This window comes from Salmo salar, chromosome 08 (assembly GCF_965601325.2).
Source record: "Salmo salar chromosome 08, fSalSal1, whole genome shotgun sequence".
In the NCBI taxonomy this organism is placed as follows: domain Eukaryota; kingdom Metazoa; phylum Chordata; class Actinopteri; order Salmoniformes; family Salmonidae; genus Salmo; species Salmo salar.
In genome coordinates, this window is record NC_138298.1 from 27,963,943 (window position 1) to 27,989,037 (window position 25,095).

Here is a 25,095-nt window from a genome sequence, read left to right on the forward strand (position 1 = left end):
CCTTCAAAACAACTGGGAACTCGGAATTCTCCGACTTCAGACCTCGGTGCGTTCAAACCAACTGGGATCACGGAAACAAACGAGCTCCGACTGGGTAAAAATCATTCTAGAGCTCCGACTTTCTGACGTTATGATTGACCTCGTATATTTTCCGAGTTCCTCTGTTGTTTTGAACGCTGCATTAGAATTATCTTTCATTTTGAGCTGTCAGACTTTCATGTGCTCATTACAAACTGATGTGTATGGTCGAGGGAATTTGTCATGGTCAGTGAGGTAATGTTTTGCATCCTGGTGGAAGCTATGGTGGTTTTGTTTTATCCTGTAGCCTAAGGTTTTTATGTGCCAAGATAAGCAAAAATGCAGCCTATACAAAAGCGCATTGTTTTGAATGGATAATGTCCACTGACATCCCAATAGTTAAATATGTTTTATTCAAATGAGCTTGCAAATTCTGCTACTTGCTTTAATGTCAAAAGAGTATGAATTTGCTTCGAAACATATTTATTTCCAGAATATTTAAACTGACCATATGTTTGAATATCTGCAGTAGTTTGAGCTCATCGGGGTTTTCAGCGAGGGGCACCATTGCTTCAAGTTCCAGCGTGTACAGTAAAAGCACCAGTGGCACAGTGTAACAGAATAATACAATATTAGAAAGAAAAAAAGTGTCATTGCAGTGACCCTTCCGCTTCACGTTATTTTCTCTCAGGCCCCGCCCCGTGTCTCGTCCAATCAGAGAGCTCGTTTAGAAGCGCTTCAAGAGAACGTTATTATTATGGTGGAGATCGACGGCACCGGAGATCAGACCAAGAAACGGATCTAAATCGACTGTAAATCCACGGTAGATTTACCGTCGATTGACCATCTGTAGTTATTGTAACGATCGATTATTCTATTGTGACTGTTTTGACCGAGAAGCCGACACAATTCCGACATCATCCGATACTGCTTTGCAAAGACAGGTAAACCGTTTGATATCCGGCTTATTCGGCCATTATAGCAATCATCCAGGCAGAAATCCCCCGGTAATGAATTTACGGTTGTATTCTGAGCGAGCTCTTCCATTATTAACGTTACAGTGTCTGGTGGAAAGTGCAATCAAGCTCGTTTTGTTTTGATGATCTGTCTTGCAGCAATTTATATTTTCGCTGTTTATGTCAGTCAGCTTAATTCGCCAGCTCTATTTGTCAAGTGTAGAGGAGCGAGTAGCCGAGGGCATGGCTTATCGCCACACAAGGTGCTTTAGTAGCGGCCGTCTGCTACAGCGACAGCAACATTGGATCCTATAAACACCCCGTAGGATCGGGATTATCGATAGGGCTACAATGTAGCTAGTGTTGATTCATTGTAGCCGATCAGATTCAGAATAAACTATTGCAATGAGGTGGTGCTGAAAGATTGCGATAGAAAAATTAACAAGAGGGGGCGTAGCTGACTATATTTGAAGGTTTTCCCTTTGACCTGGATGAACTATAAACTATAACAAATAGGCTGTTCTTAAAACGACTTCCTTCTCTCCCTGACAGTGACAGCTGTGGTCTTTCTGCATGCAGCAATAGGTTCCATCGCCGTTAGGACGAGCCTGCATCGACTGAGACATTGTGATGGGCTGGCTATAGGAGAAGAAACCTGCTGCATGCACCTCCGCCTCCCTCCTCCACCGTCAGCAGCGAGGACAGTACCGTTCAGTGCCTGTATCACCCGTTAACGGGATGACGAAGTGAACCAAGCCTCCTCACGCACCGAACGTTGGATTCCGCATGAGGACTGAATGAGTAGAAAGAGAGGGAGGCAAGAGGTGATGGCGATGCTGATCTAGTGAGAAGGGAAAGCCTATTCATTTTCCCGATTGATTGATTTATCAGGACCCTAACAGCCGACACGGGGTCTGTACCGGGGTTTCAACAACCAATTAATCCCCTCGCACGAGGGAGGACATTTGTCATTCCGAGGAGATGGGAACCGCGAGGGGATGCCGGACTGCGGTTTAAACGTGCCTGTGTCTCTGTGAAAGCACCGCTGTGATGGAGCACGACGAAAGTAGCGACGCGGAGGTTGCTGCGGAGCCCCTTCTGCACGGTATTCACGCGCCCAATCGGATCAGGCCCTCGTCGTACCGGGCACTGCGGAGCGCCGTTTCCAGCCTGGCGCGCATCGATGACTTCGTCTGTGAGAAGATCGGGTCAGGGTTCTTTTCAGAGGTCTTCAAGGTGAGTCTTCAATCCAAGTTATTAACAAAACCAGTTAATTCATCACTGTATAATATTATATTGCAATGCTTAAAAAACAATGTATAGCCTCCTTGTATATATGTGCAGCATACTACTACTTCTGCCATGATCCATGAGGTCTGAACCTTGATGGCACTGGAAGTAGTAGTGTGCCCACCCTTTGACCCAAGGCATCACCTCCTCAAGTCCAGCTTGCTACACAAGGTTCATCACAATATACAGGTCACACACAGGAAAATATGTGTAGGACTGTTGACGGCAGACATCACAACCTGTTATTCTCAGTATAGATGACAGACCACCCTATGACCCCCAGAGAGACACATCTCATAAGCACAGCTACTAGGATCTCCGTTTCATTACATTACACATAAGTAATTGGAGGAAGGCGTCTTCTGTAGGGGGAGTTTTGTTAAGAGCGTGACACTCGGTCTGAACATTAAAGCACTCAGAGTGTAGAGAACCATTGTACCATCTAAGCCGCTGTGAAATATCTTTTCAATAACCAAACATATTGTATTTTCAGCCTTTTTTGAAGTTGGTGTTCAAAACCCGAAAGTAAAAGATGCAAAAACGAAACTTAAGAACGGGAAGCATAGAAATAGCACACACAGAACAGATCTACCACTTTTTAGACTTGCGCTCAATGCAATGACAAATCTAGAACTCACATTTCTATGCTTAAAAAAAGGATACATATTTATATGGTTAGTGTTCCCACACGGACATGTCTCCATGGTACAGCGCTTGTTTACCGAGAACAGATGGAAGACCAAGTGCACTGCCTATGCTAATTAGCTATCTGCGTCTCCGAACACCAGTGTAAATGGAAGACAGACGCCACAAACATGTTGTCACTGAAAAATACTGTCGGCTGCAACTGTGTTAAAAACAGCGTACATACAGTAAGTGTGTATTTTGCATTTTTGAAATGAAAGTACAGAGCTTTATGTTTCTGGAACTGTACCACAACTGAGAATCGATTCATGTTTAGATGGATTATTTGTTTGTTTTGGCTGCCAGAGCCAATTCACCTCTAAACACACCATGTAAGGTCCTTGGACTATAAGGAGTAAGGTTAGACTCTTTAGTCCATTGTTGGGCTAGGATCTAGTCTACTTCTTAGTGACCGGTTCAATATACACTAACAAAAGGTCTCGACATGGTGAAAGAGGTGGGAATCTCTCCGGTGTCATACACACACGTAAACAGACGTACATCACACACACAGAACACACACGCACGTAGGCTACATCACAAACATCACCATTGATGGGGGACCACCATCCCCATCAATCAGTGAACATGATCTTGGACCTAAGGGGGTGTGTATACTGTTAGTGTGTGTAATACAATGAGTGTGTGTGTGTATAATATGAGTGTGAGTGTGTATGCTATGAGTGGGTGTGTGTGTACTAGTCTAAGATTCTTAGTGTGTGTTTATATGCATGGGGATGTGTGCATACTGTATGTCTCCCTCTGTAGTGTTCTATGTGGGTGCTACAGCACTGTGCCCCTGCCCTGCCAGAGAGGTGTGTCTCAGTGGTACTGTGCCCCTGCCCTGCCAGGGAGGTGTGTGTCTCAGTGCCACTGTGCCCCTGCCCTGCTAGAGAGGTGTGTGTCTCAGTGGTACTGTGCCCCTGCCCTGCTAGAGAGGTGTGTGTCTCAGTGGTACTGTGCCCCTGCCCTGCTAGAGAGGTGTGTGTCTCAGTGGTCACTGTGCCCCTGCCCTGCTAGAGAGGTGTGTGTCTCAGTGGTACTGTGCCCCTGCCCTGCTAGAGAGGTGTGTGTCTCAGTGGTACTGTGCCCCTGCCCTGCTAGAGAGGTGTGTGTCTCAGTGGCACTGTGCCCCTGCCCTGCCAGGGAGGTGTGTGTCTCAGTGGTACTGTGCCCCTGCCCTGCCAGGGAGGTGTGTGTCTCAGTGGTACTGTGCCCCTGCCCTGCCAGGGAGGTGTGTGTCTCAGTGGTACTGTGCCCCTGCCCTGCCAGGGAGGTGTGTGTCTCAGTGGTACTGTGCCCCTGCCCTGCCAGAGAGGTGTGTGGCTCAGTGGTACTGTGCCCCTGCCCTGCCAGGGAGGTGTGTGTCTCAGTGGTACTGTGCCCCTGCCCTGCCAGGGAGGTGTGTGTCTCAGTGGTACTGTGCCCCTGCCCTGCCAGGGAGGTGTGTGTCTCAGTGTGGCAGAGAGGCGGAGAGGACTGTGTGATTACAGGAGAACAGGTCGCGCTCACTGCTCACATTAAGCTGATTACCTCTCAGGCCCTGTGTGTGTGTGTGTGTGTGTGTGTGTGGTGTGTGTGTGTGTGTGTGTGTGTGTGTGTGTGTGTGTGTGTGTGTGTGTGTGTGTGTGTGTGTGTGTGTGTGTGTGTGTGTGTGTGTGTGTGTGTGTGTGTGTGTGTGTGTGTGTGTGTCTAAAATGTAAACTATAACAAATTCACTGTGAACTCAAGGTGTGATGGTGAGCACATCAGTGTGTGGGGACTTAGTCACATCCCCTATGGGTGGAACTGGGGGTGTTGATTTTCTACACGGGGGGCCGTTTGTGCCTGTGTGTGTTTGTGCCTGTGTGTGTTTTTTCAAACCTCAAGGTCAGTGGCTGCTGTATAAATGCCCATGTCGTTACATCTCCCACCACCACCACAGACTATTAACATGACAGTCAATATGTTCACTGGGCCAAGATACAGTCTGTTACTGATACACAACATCAATGTGTTCACTGGGCCAAGATACAGTCTGTTACTGACACACAACATCAATGTGTTCACTGGGCCAAGATACAGTCTGTTACTGACACACAACATCAATGTGTTCACTGGGCCAAGGTACAGTCTGTTACTGACACACAACATCAATGTGTTCACTGGGCCAAGATACAGTCTGTTACTGACACACAACATCAATGTGTTCACTGGGCCAAGGTACAGTCTGTTACTGACACACAACATCAATGTGTTCACTGGGCCAAGATACAGTACATTACTGATACACAACATCAATGTGTTCACTGGGCCAAGACACAGTACATTACTGATGCACAACATCAATGTGTTCACTGGGCCAAGATACAGTCTGTTACTGATACACAACATCAATGTGTTCACTGGGCCAAGATACAGTCTGTTACTGACACACAACATCAATGTGTTCACTGGGCCAAGATACAGTCTGTTACTGACACACAACATCAATGTGTTCACTGGGCCAAGATACAGTCTGTTACTGACACACAACATCAATGTGTTCACTGGGCCAAGATACAGTCTGTTACTGACACACAACATCAATGTGTTCACTGGGCCAAGATACAGTCTGTTACTGACACACAACATCAATGTGTTCACTGGGCCAAGATACAGTCTGTTACTGACACACAACATCAATGTGTTCACTGGGCCAAGATACAGTCTGTTACTGACACACAACATCAATGTGTTCACTGGGCCAAGATACAGTCTGTTACTGACACACAACATCAATGTGTTCACTGGGCCAAGATACAGTACGTTAGTGATACACAACATCAATGTACAAATCTGCTTAGGCTGATATAAGCCTGATATAAGCCTGCAGAACAGTCAAATGACCATGCATTAAAAGCATAAGATTCCTGAGCCCCAGTATGTTATTTGCCTCTGGTGAAAGTATTATGTTTTCTATATTGGCCAGTTCTACATTCCATTGTGCTTAATGATCTTTAGCTTTTCATTCTCTAAGCTCTGAACCTCTCTCTCTCTAGTTAGGTGGGTCTGAACCTCTCTCTCTCTCTCTCTCTCTCTCTTTCTCTCTCTCTAGTTAGGTGGGTCTGAACCTCTCTCGCTCTCTCTCTCTAGTTAGGTGCGTCTGAACCTCTCTCTCTCAAGTTAGGTGGGTCTGCAAATACAGTCCAACCTTTCATTTGTTTGCACACTTCAGTTTGTCTTGGATAAGAGCCTTGATTTCTTTCCTCCTATATCTTAGTCACATCCCCTATGGGTGGAACTGGGGGTGTTTATTTTGTACACGTGTGTGTTTGTGTGTGTGCACCTCCCAGTATGTAAAGGTTGTACTTTGTAAGTATAAGTTAGTATGTAAAGGTTGTACTTTGTAAGTATAAGTTAGTATGTAAAGGTTGTACTTTGTAAGTATAAGTTAGTATGTAATGGTTGTACTTTGCTTCTGAAGGGTGTTATCATCATGCTGTCAGAGTGGGAAGTGTTTATTCAGTTAGTCATAAAACTGAACTTGGAGATTAAACATTTAAAAGGTTAAATATATATTATGACCTCATGCATAGTGTGGGGCAACTTCCTGATAACAGACATCAACGACAATAGAATTCAAATATACCAAGACTGACACGATTGGCTCTTTCAAATGTTTACGCCCTCCACTGAGGCATGCCAGAGAGACTAAGGAGACTTCTCTGACCAACATCCCATTGACAGCCCAACTAGCCAACATCTGAATGTTATTCCTAACCTTAACTAAACACTTAACCCTAACCCTATCTTAACCTTCATTTTAACCAATCAACATTGGTTTGCTGGTCAGCCACGTCCCTTTTACTTTTTCCCTGAGGCTCAATTGGAAAGCGGCAGTGGAAACAGTCTTGGTGGATAAGCATTTTGTGGTCGTTGATTTTTTTTTTTTCAGCAGGAAGTAGTGAACTATACAGGGATTGGAATGGCGTGATATTTGGTAGGAATACTATGTTTAATGCTGTTCACTAGACCTGATTCTCAACTTGACATATGCCTCACAGGAGTGGCTTCATGTAAATTAGGCCCCAGATTCAAACCCCATCTCTCTTGATCATAGACCCCTGAACAAGGCAGTTAACCCACTGTTCCTAGGCCGTCATTGTAAATAAGAATTTGCTCTTTAAAAAAAAAAAAAATTATATTTAACCAGGTAGGCCAGTTGAGAACAAGCAAAGCAGTGCGACCAAAAACAACAACACAGAGTTACACATGGGATAAACAAATGTACAGTTAATAACACAATAGAAAAATCTGTATACAGTGTGTGCAAATTAAGTAAGGAGGTAAGGCAATAAATAGGCCATAGTGGCAAAGTAATTACAATTTAGCAATTAACACTGGAGTGATAGATGTGCAAGTAGAAATACTGGTGTGCAAAAGAGAAGAAAAACAAATATGGGGATGAGGTAGGTAGTTGGATGGGCTATTTACAGATGGGCTGTGTACAGCTGTAGCAATCAGTAAGATGCTTTGACAGCTGATGCTTAAAGTTAGTGAGGGAGATATAAGTCTCCAACTGCAGTGATTTTTGCAATTCGTTCCAGTCATTGGCAGCAGAGAACTGGAAGGAAAGGCAGCCAAAGGAGGTGTTGGCTTTGGGGATGACCAGTGAAATATACCTGCTGGAGCGCGTACTACGGGTGGGTGTTTCTATGGTGACCAGTGAGCTGAGATAACAGATTTTTACCTAGCAAAGACTTATAGATGACCTGGAGCCAGTGGGTTTGGCGACAAATATGTAGCGAGGATCAGCCAATGGAAGCATACAGGTCGCAGTGGTGGGTAGTATATGGGGCTTTGGTGACAAAACGGATGGCACTGTGATAGACTGCATCCAATTTTCTGAGTAGAGTGTTGGGGGCTATTTTGTAAATGACATCGCCAAAGTCAAGGATCGGTAGGATAGTCAGTTTTACGAGGGTTGCAGCATGAGTGAAGGAGGCTTTGTTGCGAAATAGGAAGCCGATTCTAGATTTAATTTTGGATTGGAGATGCTTAATATGAGTCTGGAAGGAGAGTTTACAGTTTAACCAGACACCTAGGTATGTATAGTTGTCCACTTATTCTAAGTCAAAACCGTCCAGAGTAGTGATGCTTGTCGGGCGGGCGGGTGCGGGCAGCGATCGGTTGAAGAGCATGCATTTAGTTTTACTAGCATTTAAGAGCAGTTGGAGGCCACGGAAGGAGTGTTGTATGACATTGAAGCTCGGCTGGAGGTTTGTTAACACAGTGTCCAAAGAAGGGACAGATGTATACAGAATGGTGTCGTCTGCGTAGCGGTGGATCAAAGAATCACCCGCAGCAAGAGCGACATCATTGATATATACTGAGAAAAGAGTCGGCCCGAGAATTGAACCCTGTGGCACCCCCATAGAGACTGCCAGAGGTCCTGACAACAGGCCCTCCAATTTGACACACTGAACTCTGTCTGAGAAGTAGTTAGTGAACCAGACGAGGCAGTCATTAGAGAAACCAAGGCTGTTGAGTCTGCCAATAAGAATACGGTGATTGACAGAGTCGAAAGGCTTAGCCAGGTCGATGAAGATGGCTGCACAGTACTGTCTTTTATCGATGGCAGTTATGATATCATTTAGGACCTTGAGCGTGGCTGAGGTGCACCTGTGACCAGCTCAGAAACCGGATTGCATAGCGAAGAAGGTACGGTGGGAGCCGAAATGGTTGGTGATCTGTTTGTTAACTTGGCTTTCGAAGACTTTAGAAAGGCAGGGCAGGATGGATATAGGTCTGTAACAGTTTGGGTCTAGAGTGTCTCCCCTTTGAAGAGGGGTATAACCGCGGCCGTTTTCCAATCTTTGGGAATCTGACGATACGAAAGAGAGGTTGAACAAACTAGTAATAGGGGTTGCAACAATGGCGGTGGATAATTTTAGGAAGAGAGGGTCCAGATTGTCTAGCCCAGCTGATTTGTAGGGATCCAGATTTTGCAGCTCTTTCAGAACATCAGCTGTCTAGATTTGGGTGAAGGAGAAAAGGGGGGGGGGGGGGGCAGAGCTGTTGTCTGAGGTAGGGGTAGCCAGGTGGAAAGCATGGCCAGCCATAGAGAAATGCTTATTGAAATTCTCAATTATCGTGGATTTATCGGTGGTGACAGTGTTTCCTATCCTCAGTGCAGTGGGCAGCTGGGAAGAGGTGCTCTTATTCTCCATGGACTTTACAGTGTCCCAAAACGTTTTGGAATTAGTGCTGCAGGATACACATTTCTGTTTGAAAAGCTAGCCTTTGCTTTCCCAACTGACTGAGTATATTGGTTCCTGACTTCCCTGAAAAGTTACATATCGCGGGGGCTATTCGATGCTAATGCAGTATGCCACAGGATGTTTTTTTGCTGGTCAAGGGCAGGTAAGTCTGGAGTGAACCAAGGGCTATATCTGTTCTTAGTTCTACATTTTTTGAATGGGGCATGCCTATTTAAGATAGTGAGGAAAGCCCTTTTAAAGAACAACCAGGCATCCTCTACTGACGGGATGAGGTCAATATCCTTCCAGGATACCCGGGCCAGGTCGATTAGAATGGCCTGCTCGCAGAAGTGTTTTAGGGAGCGTTTGACTGTGATGAGGGGTGGTCTTTTGACCGCGGACCCAAAACGGATGCAGGCAATGAGGCAGTGATTGCTGAGATCCTGGTTGAAAACAGCAGAGGTGTATTTAGAGGGCAAGTTGGTCAGGATGATATCCATGAGGGTGCCCATGTTTACAGATTTAGGGTTGTACCTGGTAGGTTCTTTGATAATTTGTGTGAGATCGAGGGCATCTAGCTTAGATTGTGGGATGGCCGGGGTGTTAAGCATATCCCAGTTTAGGTCATCTAACAGTACGAACTCAACATATGTTGTCTAGGGTACAGCTGGGAGATGAGGGGGGTCTATAACAAGCTGCAGCAGTGAGAGAATTATTTCTGGAGATGGAGTTGAAGCTCGAACTGTTTGGGCATAGGCCTGGATAGTATGAAGGAACTCTGCAGGCTATCTCTGCAGTGGATTGCAACTCCGCCCCCTTTGACAGTTCTGTCTTGATGGAAAATGTTGCAGTTGGGGATGGAAATTTCTGAATTTTTGGTGATCTTCCTAAGGCAGGATTCAGACATGTCTAGGACATCAGGGTTGGCAGAGTGTGCTGAACAGTGAGTAAAGCAAACTTAGGGAGGAGGCTTCTGATGTTAACATGCATGAACCCAAGGCTTTTACGGTTACAGAAGTCCACAAATTAGAGCGCTTGGGGACACACAGGGCCTGGGTTAACCTCTACATCACCAGAGGAACAGAGGAGGAGTAGGATGAGGGTACGGCTAAAGGCTATAATAACTGTTCGTCTAGTGCGTTGGGAACAGAGAATAAAAGGAGCAGATTTCTGAGCGTGGTAGGATAGATTCAGGGCATAGTGTACAGACGAGTATGGTAGGGTGCGAGTACAGTGGCGGTAAACCTAGGCATTGAGTGACGATGAGAGAGGTTGCATCTCTGGAGGCACCAGTTAAGCTGGGTGCGGTCTCCGCATGTGTGGAGGGTGGGACAAAGGAGCTATCTTAGGCATGTTGAGCGGGACTAGGGGCTCCGCAGTAAAATAAAACAATGAGAGCTGCCCTAAACAACAGTATACAAGGCATATTGACATTAGAGAGCGGCATAAAGCAATCACAAGTGTTGATTGAGAGAGCTAAGACAACAACGGTAAGACAACAACGGGTAAACAACTAAGACAACAACATCGGGTAAATGGCGATAAATGGACAGAGAGGGTCAGTTAGCTACACACAAGGCCTGAGTTTGAGGCTGGGGCCGACAGATAAACAAAATTAAGTACTGTGGTAATAAACAGTCCAGCAGGCATCAGCTGTGTAGCCGAGTGATCATAGGGTCCAATGAGCAGCAATAGATGAAACAGGGAGCCGTTCGGTAGTCGTTACTACGCTAGGCGAGCGGGAGACGCCGTTCAGAAAGCTAGCGGGCCGGCAGATGGATCTTCAGCGACATCCACAAGGCAGTGGCCGGTTGAGAGCACATCGGCCGAATTATGTCAGCAGGCCAGTCGTGATGGATCGGCGGGGCATCGTGTCAACAAAGGGTCCCGTCCAATTGGCAAGAGAGGTATTGTAGTTGGTGTACTTTGTTGGCTAGCCGGGATATAGGCCTAGCTCGAGGCTAACTGGTGCTTGCTTCTAGACAGGAACGATAGCCACAATAGCCACTCGGTAGCAGCTAGCTAGCTGCGATGATCCGTTATAAGGTCTAACAAAATTGCAGATCCGTACCACATTGGGTGAGGTGGGTTGCAGAAAGGTATATTTAATTCAAAAATGGAAAAAAGAGATTGCAATATATACAAAAAACCTAAGAAAAAATATGAATATTTACACGGGACAAAATAACACACGTCTTACTGCTACGCCATCTTGGATCTTAACTGACTTGCCTAGTTAAATAAAGGTTAAATAATTGTGTTATTTTTTATTTACACAGCTCATGCCGTCAATAGTTAATATTCACTAATCGTTTGATTGGCTAGACAACATCCTGTTCTTGCTTCATTCACCCTGCATGATCCTGATTGATTAGAATACAGGTCAATGATACTAAAGCTGACACTGTTTTGCATTGGTCTTTCCAATGGAAATAGTTTTACAGACTGTTTTAGTTCCACTTCATATTGGTTTACATTTTAAGAGTTGACTGGTGTGTTTGGAGGGTGTGTGTATACTGTAGTGTGTGTGTGTTTAAGAGGCTGAGACTGTCTTGTCTATGTTGTGATGTCACAGTGACGGTACCCTGGATTTGTGCAGATCAAGAGGGGTGATGGGAAATCCAGAAAGCCTATTAGTGCGGAGCGGCTATTAAATACACACACACACACACTTTATGTTCTTCTAACCTCATGGGGACCTAAAATGTATTTCCATTCACAATCCTATTTTCCAGAACCTTAACCCGAACCTTAACCTGTAACCCTGAACCTAACTCCTATCTAACTCTAATTGCAAACCTAACCTCTAAGCTTAAAATAGCCTTTGTCCTAATGGGGAACATGGGAAATGTCCCCATGATGGAGAGTTTTCCTTGATTTACAATCCTTTTGGGGATTTTAGGTCCCCCCCCCCCCCCCACACACACATACACACACAGTCTGGCAGGTCCAGATATAAGCAAAAAGCCACACATAGGTCTACAACCAATCATTGATCATAACACATGTCACATGCTAGTACTGTATGTATACACACACTACTTACTCACTAATGGCAGCTAACACGCAACACATCCACCTCCTATTTCTCTTCCCCCTGTTTCGGTCCACTTTCTGCCATTTAGTTTCTAGTGAATACCACCCAGTCCTCTCTCTCACCCCATCTCCATGGTTGTCTCTAGTGAATACCACCCAGTCCTCTCTCTCACCTCATCTCTATGGTTGTCTCTAGTGAATACCACCCAGTCCTCTCTCTCAACTCATCTCCATGGTTGTCTCTAGTGAATACCACCCCAGTCCTCTCTCTCACCTCATCTCTATGGTTGTCTCTAGTGAATACCACCCAGTCCTCTTTCACCCCATCTATATGGTTGTCTCTAGTGAATACCACCCAGTCCTCTCTCTCACCTCATCTCCATGGTTGTCTCTAGTGAATACCACCCAGTCCTCTCTCTCACCTCATCTCTATGGTTGTCTCTAGTGAATACCACCCAGTCCTCTCTCTCACCTCATCTCTATGGTTGTCTCTAGTGAATACCACCCAGTCCTCTCTCTCACCTCATCTCTATGGTTGTCTCTAGTGAATACCACCCAGTCCTCTCTCTCACCTCATCTCTATGGTTGTCTCTAGTGAATACCACCCAGTCCTCTCTCTCACCTCATCTCTATGGTTGTCTCTAGTGAATACCACCCAGTCCTCTCTCTCACCTCATCTCTATGGTTGTCTCTAGTGAATACCACCCAGTCCTCTCTCTCACCTCATCTCCATGGTTGTCTCTAGTGAATACCACCCAGTCCTCTCTCTCACCTCATCTCTATGGTTGTCTCTAGTGAATACCACCTAGTCCTCTTTCACCATCTCCATGGTTGTCTCTAGTGAATACCACTCAGTCCTCTTTCACCATCTCTATGGTTGTCTCTAGTGAATACCACCCAGTCCTCTCTTTCACCCCATCTCAGCTTGCCCTCCTCAAACCCTAAGCACAGATCTAGGATCAGCTTGCCCTCCTCAAACCCTAAACTGCGTCACTTGGGGCTCACGAGTGGCGCAGCGGTCTCAGGGCTTGAGGCGTCACTACAGACACCCTGGTTCGAATGCAGGCTGTATCATAACCGGCCGTGATTGGGAGTCCCATAGGGTGGTGCACAGTTGGCCCAGCGTCGTCCGGGTTTGGCTGGTGTAGGCCGTCTTTGTAATTAAGAATTTGATCTTAACTGACTTGTCTAGTTAAATAAAGGTTAAATTTAAACAATTAAAATAATAATCTCTATGGTTGTCTGAATCAGTGCTGCTCTCTGTCTCCCCCTGCAGGTGCAGCACAGGATCACAGGCCAGGTGATGGCCCTAAAGATGAACACTCTGGCCAGCAACAAGGCCAACATGCTCAGGGAGGTCCAGCTCATGAACCGGCTCTGCCACCCCAATATACTCGGGTATGTCTAGAGCTAGCACACACACACACACACACACACACACACACACACACACACACACACACACACACACACACACACACACACACACACACACACTGCATGCACAATGTACACACTTGGCTATGTACAGTGCATATTGCACAGCTGCCCTGTCAGCCTCGCTCAGACCCATTAGTAGTAGCACTGTGTTGTTGTCACAGATTGAAGGGTTTAGTTATTATAATCTTTGTGGTTGTTTTGTGTCTGTAGTAGCCTACCTTTGCTGTGGGTAGAACTTGTGTCAACTCTCAACAGCACCACCCAGTGGAAAAGACACAACTGCTGTCCATTAGCTGGCTAGCTACATTTCATTTTACTGTTAAATCTGGAAAGATGGACAGACAGAAAACTAGCTAGTAAACTGCTGCCACCATTATCAGACAGAGAACAGACACACACAAACTCTCTTCAAATTTGAAGACAATGTTGGAATCATCGAAACCTCTGTCAACTAGGTTTGAAATCACATTGTTGTTTTTAGCTGTATAGATGATGTATTTCGGATGTTTTCCCCCTCTCTCTCTCTGCTCAGGTTCCTGGGAGTGTGTGTACACGAGGGCCAACTCCATGCTCTAACTGAGGTGAGCTCATCCTGATTCTGTCTCTCTGGAGGGAGTCCTTGCATTTTATCTTCCAGAGACAATAGTGTCTATGGTAAAGGAATTGGCTGAATGCATGGGTCATAGAAAGTAATGAAGATATGTGTTGCGTTCCATTTAAATTACAATCTGCAAATACCTGCAAAGAACATTGGCTAAAGTCTCTACAGAATATTAGGTCCTTACAATGCCTATGGAAATGTTTAACGTTTCAGGAACCACATCAATTTAGTGTAGGGTTAATTATGTAAGGCATGCACAGAAACTGTGTGTCTGGAATGGACTCAATCTCATGGACTATGTGTGTTGTTGTCATGGTTACCTACAGTACATCAACGGGGGTAACCTGGAGCAGCTGCTGGACAGTGACAAGTATCTGTCATGGTCAGTGAGGATGGGTCTGTCTCAGGACATCGCCTGTGGCCTGCAGTATCTCCACAGCAAGGGCATCTTCCACAGAGACCTCACCTCCAAGGTAGGAGATAGGAGCATACAGGGGACCAGACAGACACAAAGTAACACTTCTCTTCACTTCATCTTGCACTAATCCTCCATTTCATCTCTCACACACACTCATATGCCCTCTCTCTCCTCTCTCTCTTATAGAACTGTCTGGTGCGCTGTGAGAATGGTGTGTTCACTGCAGTGGTGGGAGACTTTGGTCTGGCAGAGAAGATTCCAGACTACAGGTTAGTGCTGTGAGAAGATTCCAGACTACAGGTTAGTGCTGTGAGAAGATTCCAGACTACAGGTTAGTGCTGTGAGAAGATTCCAGACTACAGGTTAGTGCTGTGAGAAGATTTCAGACTACAGGTTAGTGCTGTAAGAAAGTTCCTCCAGATTACAGGAAGACTATATGACTGGCTCCCCATATTCCCATCAGGAATCCACATATAGCCTACAGTCTAGATGAGTTAGTTAAATGTGTTGTATATTCTATTCTGTTTTTCTCTCCTGAAAAATCAATGTGTTCTATATTAATGTGTTATTTTCCTCTCCTCCAGTGACGGGGCTGATCAGCAGCCTCTGGCCGTGGTGGGCTCCCCCTACTGGATGGCCCCGGAGGTGCTGAGAGGAGAGGTCTATGATGAAAAGGTACTAACAGTAGCACAGATAGAACAATGAGACAGATCTTTCACCGGATGTATAAATGTGAAGCATCCAGTTGGCGTTTCCAGTCACTAACAAATATGGTGATGAGAGGAAGCCCAGAGGACGGCAGTGGGAGAAGATGGAATGTGGCCGACATTCTGCTAATATACTCATCGATGAAACATTTGATCTCAATACAGTTTTCTGTTGCCACAGCTACAATCTGTTAGGAAAAGAGTGGACAAATTATTGTAGACTTTACCCTTTGCCAGAGTTGCGTTGTTTAGAAGGAGTGCAAAGGTCAATTGAGTTATTCCATGCGTGCACTAGAGTAGGTGTTACCTAATGAAAATATGCAAATGCATGGTAGAACGAGCCAATGGGATCTCGCTAGCTCGTGCTTGGCTCTGCCCACTATGGCTCATTTGTTACCATTGGAAACGACAGGCTGTGGTTTATCTTAGTTAAGTTATACAAATCTTTGACAGTAGTCAACTGTTTCCTGGCTGCTATCTCGCTGGTCCGGGTGCATAATTAGACAAAGCAAACACAGTAATATAATGCAATAATACTATGCTATAATGCAATCTGTAAGGACAACTGTTCCATGTCCCTGCTGTGTTATTCTGGATGTGTCTAGTGGGTCTTGCTAATATATATGTTGCTATCATATGACCAGACTTTTTCAATGCGTATTATTGTGAATATTTCAAGTGAGATGTGATTGGCTGACTCTGACCCCTAGGTGGATGTGTTTGCCTATGGAATCATCCTGTGTGAAATCATCGCCCGGATAGAGGCTGATCCGGACTTCCTACCTCGCACTGAGGTACACACACACACACACACACACACCCAACCCCACAGTGTATGACAGGCACACAGTTAACCAATGTTTTTCCTTTTTTACACAATCACACAACCGTAAATCAATGGTTTCATACTATCACACAACAAACTGACAGTGTAAACCCTTAATCCAAACCCTTAATCCTTTCAACACCACTCTTTTCCACTTTGACCCAGAAAATAAGTGCCCTGCCTGTCCTTATTGCACACTATCACATGTAACTGCAGTGGAAAACTTGGATATTTTATCACTGCAGTACAGGGCAGCAGTTCCAGCTGCGTGTGAGGTTTAAAGTGGAACTGACAGCGTTTTCACTACTGTAACGACCCTGGGTTTATAAGAGCAGATATCGACTCTGCCACTTGAGCATGCTTTTGGGGCATAGTCGATAGCGCGCTGGACTTCGGGCTAGAAGGTCGAGGGTTTGAGGCCTGCTCCATTACACTACTTTGCAGATATGAAACAAACAGACAATCATAATATCAGCAAAACATATCATAATCCCAGTTCATGCTACAAAACCAACTTCATAAGAGGTTTTAAAAAGAGGTTATATTTGACTCAAAATTCCATGACGTACACGAAGGTATTGTTGGCAGAATAGATGGATGCAGTTCAATTAATTAATATAATTCAACAATGCATTTCTTGGTAGTCCAAAACATATTGCAACCAGGTTGTAAATCATTGCTGACCGACTTTTCCCCCTCATTGTTTTTCGGTGGGTACAGCGAGTTGCAGGTGTCATTTGGTTAGCTAGCAAAAAATGTGCTTTTGCTTTTGCTAGCTATGCTGAACTTGAATTACTTTTATCTGGTTAGCATATCTCTTGCGTTCGTAAGACGAATATATGAATTGATAAACACCCAACACGCGCTGAATATGACCGGTGTCAATAAATGTAGGCAAAACAAGTAACAGCGGATGAGTGGAATGGTATCAAAAACATGAAACGCATGATTTGATGCTATTCTATTTGCTTCGATCCAGCCATTATTATGAGCCATCCTCCTCTCAAGCCTCCACTGATGTAAACAGTCTAACCAGCTCTGCTAGTGCGAGTAAAATGGTCAGTGAGGTGTTCTCTCATTTGTGTCCAGTGTCAATTGTGCAGTCTACATTTACGAACAGACAATCTGACAAGGCTCTGAATTTATCGAACGACTCAGTGACACTAACAAACTGGAGGCAATTTATGAATGCACCCGTAGCTATTTGTCAATCGAATATATTTGGCATGCATTGGCAGGCAAGCTGCAGAAGTACGAGCAGGCAAGTTACTATTCTCCATCGTTTATCAGTGCTATTTTGACGGTCAACTAGCTGGAAAAGTTTGCGAGGGTTTGTCTAATGTTCCCTCATTAGATTTTGCCTCATCTTTCTCTGGCTTACATTAGTTGTTGGTCTGGTTGATGTGGATAACTGAGGGAGAGAGCCTGCCTTTTCATGGTTGTTTAATCAATAGTACTGTACAGTACCCAAATGTAAGAGTACTCCTGTGGTATTTGCAGAAATCCATTTAGGTGGCTTTAATTATCTAAAGTCGCGCTGTTGCTATTGTCTGTAAACACACAGTCCAGGTAGTTCAAAGTGAACGATGGCAGGCTGGTGTGGCAAATGGCCTATTTGCATAAAGCCCTATGGAAGCTGTTTATTGGCGATGGTGCACCTGACTGCATAGACTCCGGTCCTGGACGAGACAGATGTTTTTCTTTTAGGTTTTATTTACTACAGTGTCTATTAATTGTCCAAACACACGGCCGCTTTCTCACTCTATATTTATTGCTATAGAATTTTCACAAATTCCTTACTTAGTATACAGTATGTATTTCCCAAACATTCTAAGAATTTATGACATCGTGTAAATGATGTCATAAGTGCTCGCTTGTCAGAAAGTTTCTAAAAAATATATAGTGTCATATTCTTCCTGGGGGTCTATATGAACAGATTTTAATAAGATTTCATGTTGCTAAAATGCTGTCAGTTACACTGTGATAGTTATACTCATTAAAGTGTATGTCTCCATCTAGTGGATATTATGGAGAACTACAACATGTATGTTTTTTAAACCTAGTCAGACAAACTGATAGTTGCCTACATTAAAAGATGATGATGATGATCCTCTGTGTGTGCAGGACTTTGGCCTAGACGTTGATGCCTTTGAGAACCTGGTTGGGGACTGTCCAACACCATTCCTCAACCTTGCAGTCCTCTGCTGCAATGTAAGATACAGACAGACTGACAACCTGACAGATTGACTGACTTCATAATAATTGCATGCATCCTTGACTCTGTGTACATACTTACTGTAAATGCACAGACTGACAACCTAAAACCAACCATACATTCCAAAAAGTAGGCACTGTTTACACTCTTCCTGGCCCCCTCACTCTGTTTCTCCCTCTTTCTCAGATGAATGCAAAGATACGTCCCTCATTCTCTGAGATAGTGGTCTTGCTGGAGGGGATGGAGAGAGGAGAGGAGGAGAGGAAGACGGCCATCCCTCTGGGTGATTGTCTCTCCTCAGAACCCGCCACCGTCCACATCAGCCCCTACCGACGACGGAGTTCCCTCTGTCGCCCCGGTGACCAGCAGTTGTCACGGAGCCAGTCTGAAATGCTTCCCCCAACGACGCCCCCACTCGGCACCCCGGCCCGGGTCAACCCCTTCTCCCTGCGGCAGGACCTGAACGGGGGCCGCATCAAGCTCTACGACACCCCAAGCAAGTCTGTCATCTCCCTGACCTTCACCCTCCCTCAGCAGCCTGATCCCTGCGCCTCTCCCCCCCTCAGGGGAAACCTCTTACTCCGCGGGCCCCCCCGACGCTGCCAGTCCCTCCCCTGCACCCCCGAGCCGGGGCGAACCCTCTCCCTCCTCCGGGACCCCGACCTGCAGAGCTTGGAGAAAGAGGAGAAGGTGGAGGATGAAAGAAGGAAGGAGAAGGGAGGGATGGTGGAGGATGGAAGGAGGAAGGAGAAGGGAGGGATGGTGGAGGATGTGTCAGATGATTCAGGGCTGCCTCTGGAGCTGGACATGGTGTCTCTGGATCCTCTGGAAGAGGAAGACGAGGAAGGTTTTTCTCTTGGGGAGCCTATGGACTGCAGCAGGTCTCCTGACACACTAGAGGGCGCTGTCCCTACACCAGGGAGACGTCTACTACACCCAGCCTCGTCCTCTTCCTCCCTGTTTCTGCAGCCTAACGGCTGGGGCCACCCAGTCTCCAATGCCCCTCCCTCCCTCCCTCCTCTCCCTCGCCTGGACAACAACAACGGCTCGGCGATGGTGGTCGTCGGCCGTCCGATTGGCTGGAGGGCTAGCGGCTACCGCGCCGCAATCCCGGGGCCCCCGGCTGGCCTCGCCCCTGAACAAGATGAGGTCATTTCCTGTCCAGGCTGCTGTCTGATTGGGCTGAGCTTTCCATCCGTGTGCCTGAAGGGGGTGCCGACCCCTCGCCACGTTACGCCCCGACGACCCTACCGGAACCTCAACGGGGGGGGCATCAGTGACCCTTCAGCTGCCACGGCAACCAAGGGACTGCTTTGTTGCGGGGCGAACGGTCTCGCTCCTCCAACCGCACCTTGCGTGCCTGGGCTGCCCCTACCAGAGGCACAGACTTAGGAAGGGCTCCCCCTAGTGGGCTGACTGACCAACAACATCAACACCAGTGACATTACTGAGACTGACCTGTTCTGTTTACTGATGCTATTACTATTTATTATTACTATTAGGAACTGGGGAGCTGATGATGATGATGATGATGATGATGAAGATTGCTACTACTACCTGAAGTGGATGAAGTGTGTGTGTGTGTGTGTGTGCGCGTGTGTGTGTGTGTGTGTGTGTGTGTGTGTGTGTGTGATTGAGGAGGTGGTGGGGACACTGGTGGTTGTATTGGGAGTAAGAGGGAGAAGCAGAATAGGAAACCAGAAGTGGGTTATTAATGTGAGTTCTAATATATTGGTTGTTGACCTGGAGCCATTTGATAATGTCATTGTGTCCTTGCTTTGTTCACTCACTTTCTACACTCTGAATCTTTCTATTTGATTCCTCATAATGATTCTTCACTGGTCTGGGTGGTGCTGGAGATTTGTATTGAATTCAAACAGGTGCTTCTTCTTCCCTCAAGCCTCAGTGTTCTTCCCATAACCCACTATGATCCAGGTATCCTCTCAGTGTGTGGGTGTGTGTGTTGTGTGTGTTTTAACAGCCTGTGTAACTTTGAAACCGCATGAAAAGCAATTCTCCTAGCTTACTTATGTATTGTAATGATTAATTCACTTTAAGTTCTGTGTGTGTGTCAGAGGGAGAGAAATGGTATGTGTGACTGAATGACTAAGGTTTGTCCCCTGATGTCTATTTTGAAATGTTAAATGTTCGCAGGTCATTTCCCCGTACCTGTGTGTGTGAGATTAGAGAACTGAGTGTAATAATTTCATATAAAGTTATTGAGGTGTACATAATCTTTACTATAATGTTTTTTTGACACTATTGATGAGAATCACTCCACTCTTGATTTCATAGGGCTACTGGTTCCGTACCTGTTGAAGTTGACTCTGTAACTGAAATGGCACCCTATTCCCTATATAGTGCGCTACTTTTGACCATGGCCCATGGGGCTTTGGTAAAAATAGGATGCCATTTTGTCTGTTGTCCCCAGAGCTTAAGGTGTGTTTGTCTCCCTCTGCTGGTCTGGAGGACCCAGGCTCACCAGGCCACTGGCTCACAGGCTGTGTCTCATTACTCTTTAATGGCTTCCTTTCCTCATACGCTTTCCTTCTAGCAGAAGCTATACATGACCAGACCAGGCAAAAATCCAGGCTTTAGTTTTTGACCTGGAGGTCACTTGGTCAGGAAAAAGTCCTGGCCATATTCATATCATATCAACTGATATGAGGGGACTTAAAAAGGTTTATGACTATATGGCTATAGCTATTAATATTCATAACCAGTTCTAACCACTTAATCTAGCTAGTGATCTGTAGGAAAGAAAGAGGAGGAAACATAAACCAGTGTATTGGGACGTAGCCGGTCTCACTCAACTCTACTGGTCAGAGTATCTTTTATTACTTCACTGTTTAAACAGCATGATTTACAGAGTCTGGACAACTGTGTGCATCCATCCAAATAAATCCACTGTTGCGTCCCATATTGATGATGTCATAATGACAGTGGTATGAACACCGACCCATATGTCCATGGAACAACCGAGTCAGGGAGTGTAATGCACTTTCTTTTTTAAGGCTGAGAATCTTGTTGATTAAAATATTATTTATGAAATCATGCATGTAGCTAACTAGTAAACCCTTCTACTGGCTGGGATGTTGATTGGTCTGTTGCTAGTTGGTATAATCATTTATTATTATGGAAATATGTGTCTGTTCCTTTCAGGAAACAACCCTTCCCCTCTAGACACTTGATAAGTGGAATTTCACCATATTGCTTAAACCTGTCCAATCCTCTCAGATCTCCACCAGCTTTATAGGAAGGGGGTAGTTAGGGGTTGTTTCTGGACAGGGGCTCTGTTGTTTCTACTAGAACCCTTCCTCTACAGACAAGGCACTTCTGATTAGCATTGTTACTGTAAGTATCATCATTGTGTACAGTGCATTTAGAAAGTGTTCATACCCCTTGATTTTTTTCTCCCACATTTTGTTACGCTACAGCCTTATTCTAAAATGGATGAAATTGTTTTTTTTCCCGCATCAATTGACTGTACACACAACACTCCATAATGACAAAGCAAAAACAGTTTTTTGGACGTTTTTGCAAATGTATTAAAATAAAAAACTGATAGGACATTTACATAAGTATTCAGACTCTTTACTCAGTACTTTGTTGAAGCACCTTGTCACTCGTGTAAAGAAGAGTAGGCAGGAGGCAGTCGCAGGTTTAGAACTACTGAATTTATTTAAGCACCATTTATTTTATATCCTAGAAACTTCACATGTTGGTGCTCATGGGTCCATTTACATGGAAATGCCCAGAGGTGACTGATGCCTTTGTTTCCATGGCAGCTGAACTATTTCAACACCATGATCTGGATTTGTCCACTTTCACATTGTTTGAGAGATACCTGTGTTCTCTATGACGAGACAACCAGCCTAGATTGTGTCAATGATCTGAGGAAGAAGCTCTTCTCCAATACGTCATTCTAGATGGAGAACATCACAGGCTACACTGCTACAAAATTCAAACAGAGCAGTGTACCAAACAAGCATTTTGTCAACAAGTCTGAAAAACATCCAATTGGCACTTTCACCAGAAGGTACTGGATGGACTAAACCAGTTGATTCCTGGACACCTTTGATGACACGCTTACCAGAGGCTGACCAAGCTTGCAGAGAACTCTTGACGTGTTGTATCGATGGTTGTATCGATGCCAGGATGCTGGATTGTCATGCACTCAGGCTCGGAGTTATGGGCAGGCCTTAGGGGTTCTGGCCCGCCCTACCTCGACCATCCAAATGGAATATATTTATTTGACAAACGTGTGCCGACAGAAACACGCATCAAACTCAGATAAAGCATCCAAGCGAGCGAAACAGCACCCCTTCTGTCTCAGTAAATGTAGCCATCTATCTGCTGCTGTCTGGCCAAAAAGAGTGTGGCATGTCATACTCTTTTTGGTCAGACAGCATCAGATACATGTATAGTAAGACAGAGGGGGTGTCGTTTTGCTCGCTCGGATGCTTGCTCTGATGAGGTAGTGTCAGCCACTTGTGAATTTTTTTAAAGTTGGCGGGTGCACAGTGTTCTGTTCGGATGCTGGAATTATTTTGGACAAACGTGTGAAGGTAACCTACTGTACCTTTTTGAAGTGATTTGTTTGACAATCAGATAACCTCATGACTGGCTGTGTTCATTCCACATTAAAAGGGAATACATGTTTAGAGTTAAATGACATGTTTTTACTATAAAACCCATTTTAAACACAAAGGAGGTCCCGTGGGTAAAAAGGTGCCCCTTTATGGAAATCAAATGGCTGTCCATCTGATTTCGTTCAGGTGCCGACCCTGCATCATGTGAACCAGGACCCTATGTATGTTTTTTCTTCACTAATCAGAATTTAAGGAATACGTTTGTTGCGTGTTGTTTTGTGTGAAAATGTTACGTTATAAAGCTGTTTTAAATATGACTACTATACATTGCCATCTCCGTCGGCGTAAATGTTTAAATGAGCTCCCCTTCTAGGATGTTTTCATATAATCTGAGGAATGTTTGTACCAGGCTTTTATCTGTTGCGTGACAGTTTTTATTGATCAAATACCAGCTATTGCGGGAGCCATTTAGATTGTACACAATAACTTGCTTCCTGGTTACACTTGAAATGGGATCCCCTTGTTTTCATATCGTCTGAGGAATGTCTGTACCAAATGTCATGTTTGTATCTGCATTGTTAAAAAAATACTTTGCTAGGCCACAGACACTGGCTTAAGGCTCTCTCCCCCTCCCTAAAATAAAAATGAACTACTAGTATTGCCTACCGACCACTGTCCATGGTGCTGAAATTGGGACATGCCTATTAATAAATCAATGATAGGCCTTCTGCTGTGCCAGGGCTAACCTTTGCTTTAGCTAATGGATAACTGTTTATTGGAAGGCCTATTTGGTCGTTTTCTCATGTTAAGCCTAATATTTCACAAAGCTAAAACAGCATACTTATCAGATACCAATAGATTGTTTTTTATATATGCACAAATGTGCTATATAGGGCACCTGAACCTTCATGACATCACGCTCCCTTCCAGCTTGGATAAAAAGTTGTGCGTAAAACCAGTCTATTAATGCCAAATAATACAGTCAGTCCACCCCCAAAACAGTAGCTTACAATGGATTGTTTCATTATGCAGAATATAGCTACAGAATATACAGTGTTTAGATGCCATTTATATACTAAAAAAATAAAATACACATCCAATAGCCTAACACTGAGGTAAAAAGTAGTCGGCTTGAGGATATATTCAGCCACTATGTATTGTTGAACTCAGCAGGTTTTATGTGGCTAACAGCCTACACAAATGGGCTGCAGTATTCAAGGTAAATTAAATAAAATGACATCCAATTTGAGAGACTTCCCTGGTGTCCTCCTTTTTTTTGTAATCGAATGTTTCACCACGGTCTGTAGGTTCAGGTTTCAGGCCTTTATGAGTTTTAGATTAGAAAACGATCTGTCTGCAGAAGTGACAGTTACAGGGATGTTAAAAACAGCTAAATTGTGGTAGCAACGTCACGGAAACTGGGCAGGGAGTTGTGCTTCAAATACAGCAGTTCTGTAACAAATTTAATTGAGAATCTCATTCTCCTTAATTGCTGGCTTCAACAGCTTATGGAAATAGATTAACTGTATACGAAGCTCTGGGGACAAGTCGTTTGGATACAGACAATAAATTGGCAGATGCAAACAGATTATAATCTTTAGCGGACAACAGTTCTTGAGGGCTGGAAGAAAAAATGTTAAAATTTTGTTCATACTCGTGAACCGCCGTTTGACTTGTGTGGTTGCAATATCAACAATCTCTTTTCTCTGGTATATCTTGGCACGCATCATTCAAGACTGAGTTTCAATTGTGTGCAGTGCAATGGCCATTTAATGCATTAGACTCTCGGTCCAACATGCTGACCACACCGTCTGTTGCAAAATACATTTGCACATACATGTTATTCAATCATTGCATCCACACTGCTTGCGCACGTCAACGAGCGTCTGCATAGCCAGGCGCTAAAATAGAACTTGGTTCTATTAGTGACGCTTTAAGCGCTGCAAGTCCCGCCTCTCCCATCTCCTCATTGGTTTATAGGAGCATAGTAGGGATGCACGATATATTGGTAAGCATATCGGAATCGGACGATATTAGCTAAAAATGCCATCATCGGCATCGGCCCGATGTCTAGTTTAATGCCGATGTGCA

At 44.9% G+C, this 25,095-nt stretch overlaps 1 protein-coding gene across 2 annotated transcripts; it reads left to right on the plus strand.

Annotated features, from left to right (window-relative positions):
• Window positions 1-748: 748 nt before the first annotated feature.
• On the plus strand, window positions 749-22,766 carry LOC106610440 (dual specificity testis-specific protein kinase 2). 2 transcript variants are annotated; one of them, XM_082978532.1, is made up of 10 exons: window positions 749-962; window positions 1,527-2,210; window positions 13,482-13,603; window positions 14,178-14,226; window positions 14,573-14,719; window positions 14,851-14,933; window positions 15,249-15,339; window positions 16,082-16,165; window positions 18,322-18,408; window positions 18,599-22,766. In XM_082978532.1, the coding sequence occupies exons 2-10, from the start codon at window positions 2,025-2,027 to the stop codon at window positions 19,802-19,804; spliced, it is 2,055 nt and encodes a 684-aa protein (XP_082834658.1). In that variant the 5' UTR covers window positions 749-962; window positions 1,527-2,024; the 3' UTR covers window positions 19,805-22,766. The 2 variants fall into 2 exon arrangements, with proteins under 2 accessions (XP_082834658.1, XP_082834660.1); XM_082978534.1 differs by having other exon boundaries at window positions 1,554-2,210.
• Window positions 22,767-25,095: the final 2,329 nt, after the last annotated feature.

Bases quoted from the DNA above. Each gene is read 5' to 3' on its own strand.
- LOC106610440 (XM_082978532.1), top strand. From the start codon at position 2,025: ATGGAGCACGACGAAAGTAGCGACGCGGAGGTTGCTGCGGAGCCCCTT. The intron at 13,604-14,177 runs GTATGTCTAGAG...CTCTCTGCTCAG, and splicing joins TGCCACCCCAATATACTCGG to GTTCCTGGGAGTGTGTGTAC. The intron at 16,166-18,321 runs GTACACACACAC...CTGTGTGTGCAG, and splicing joins ACTTCCTACCTCGCACTGAG to GACTTTGGCCTAGACGTTGA.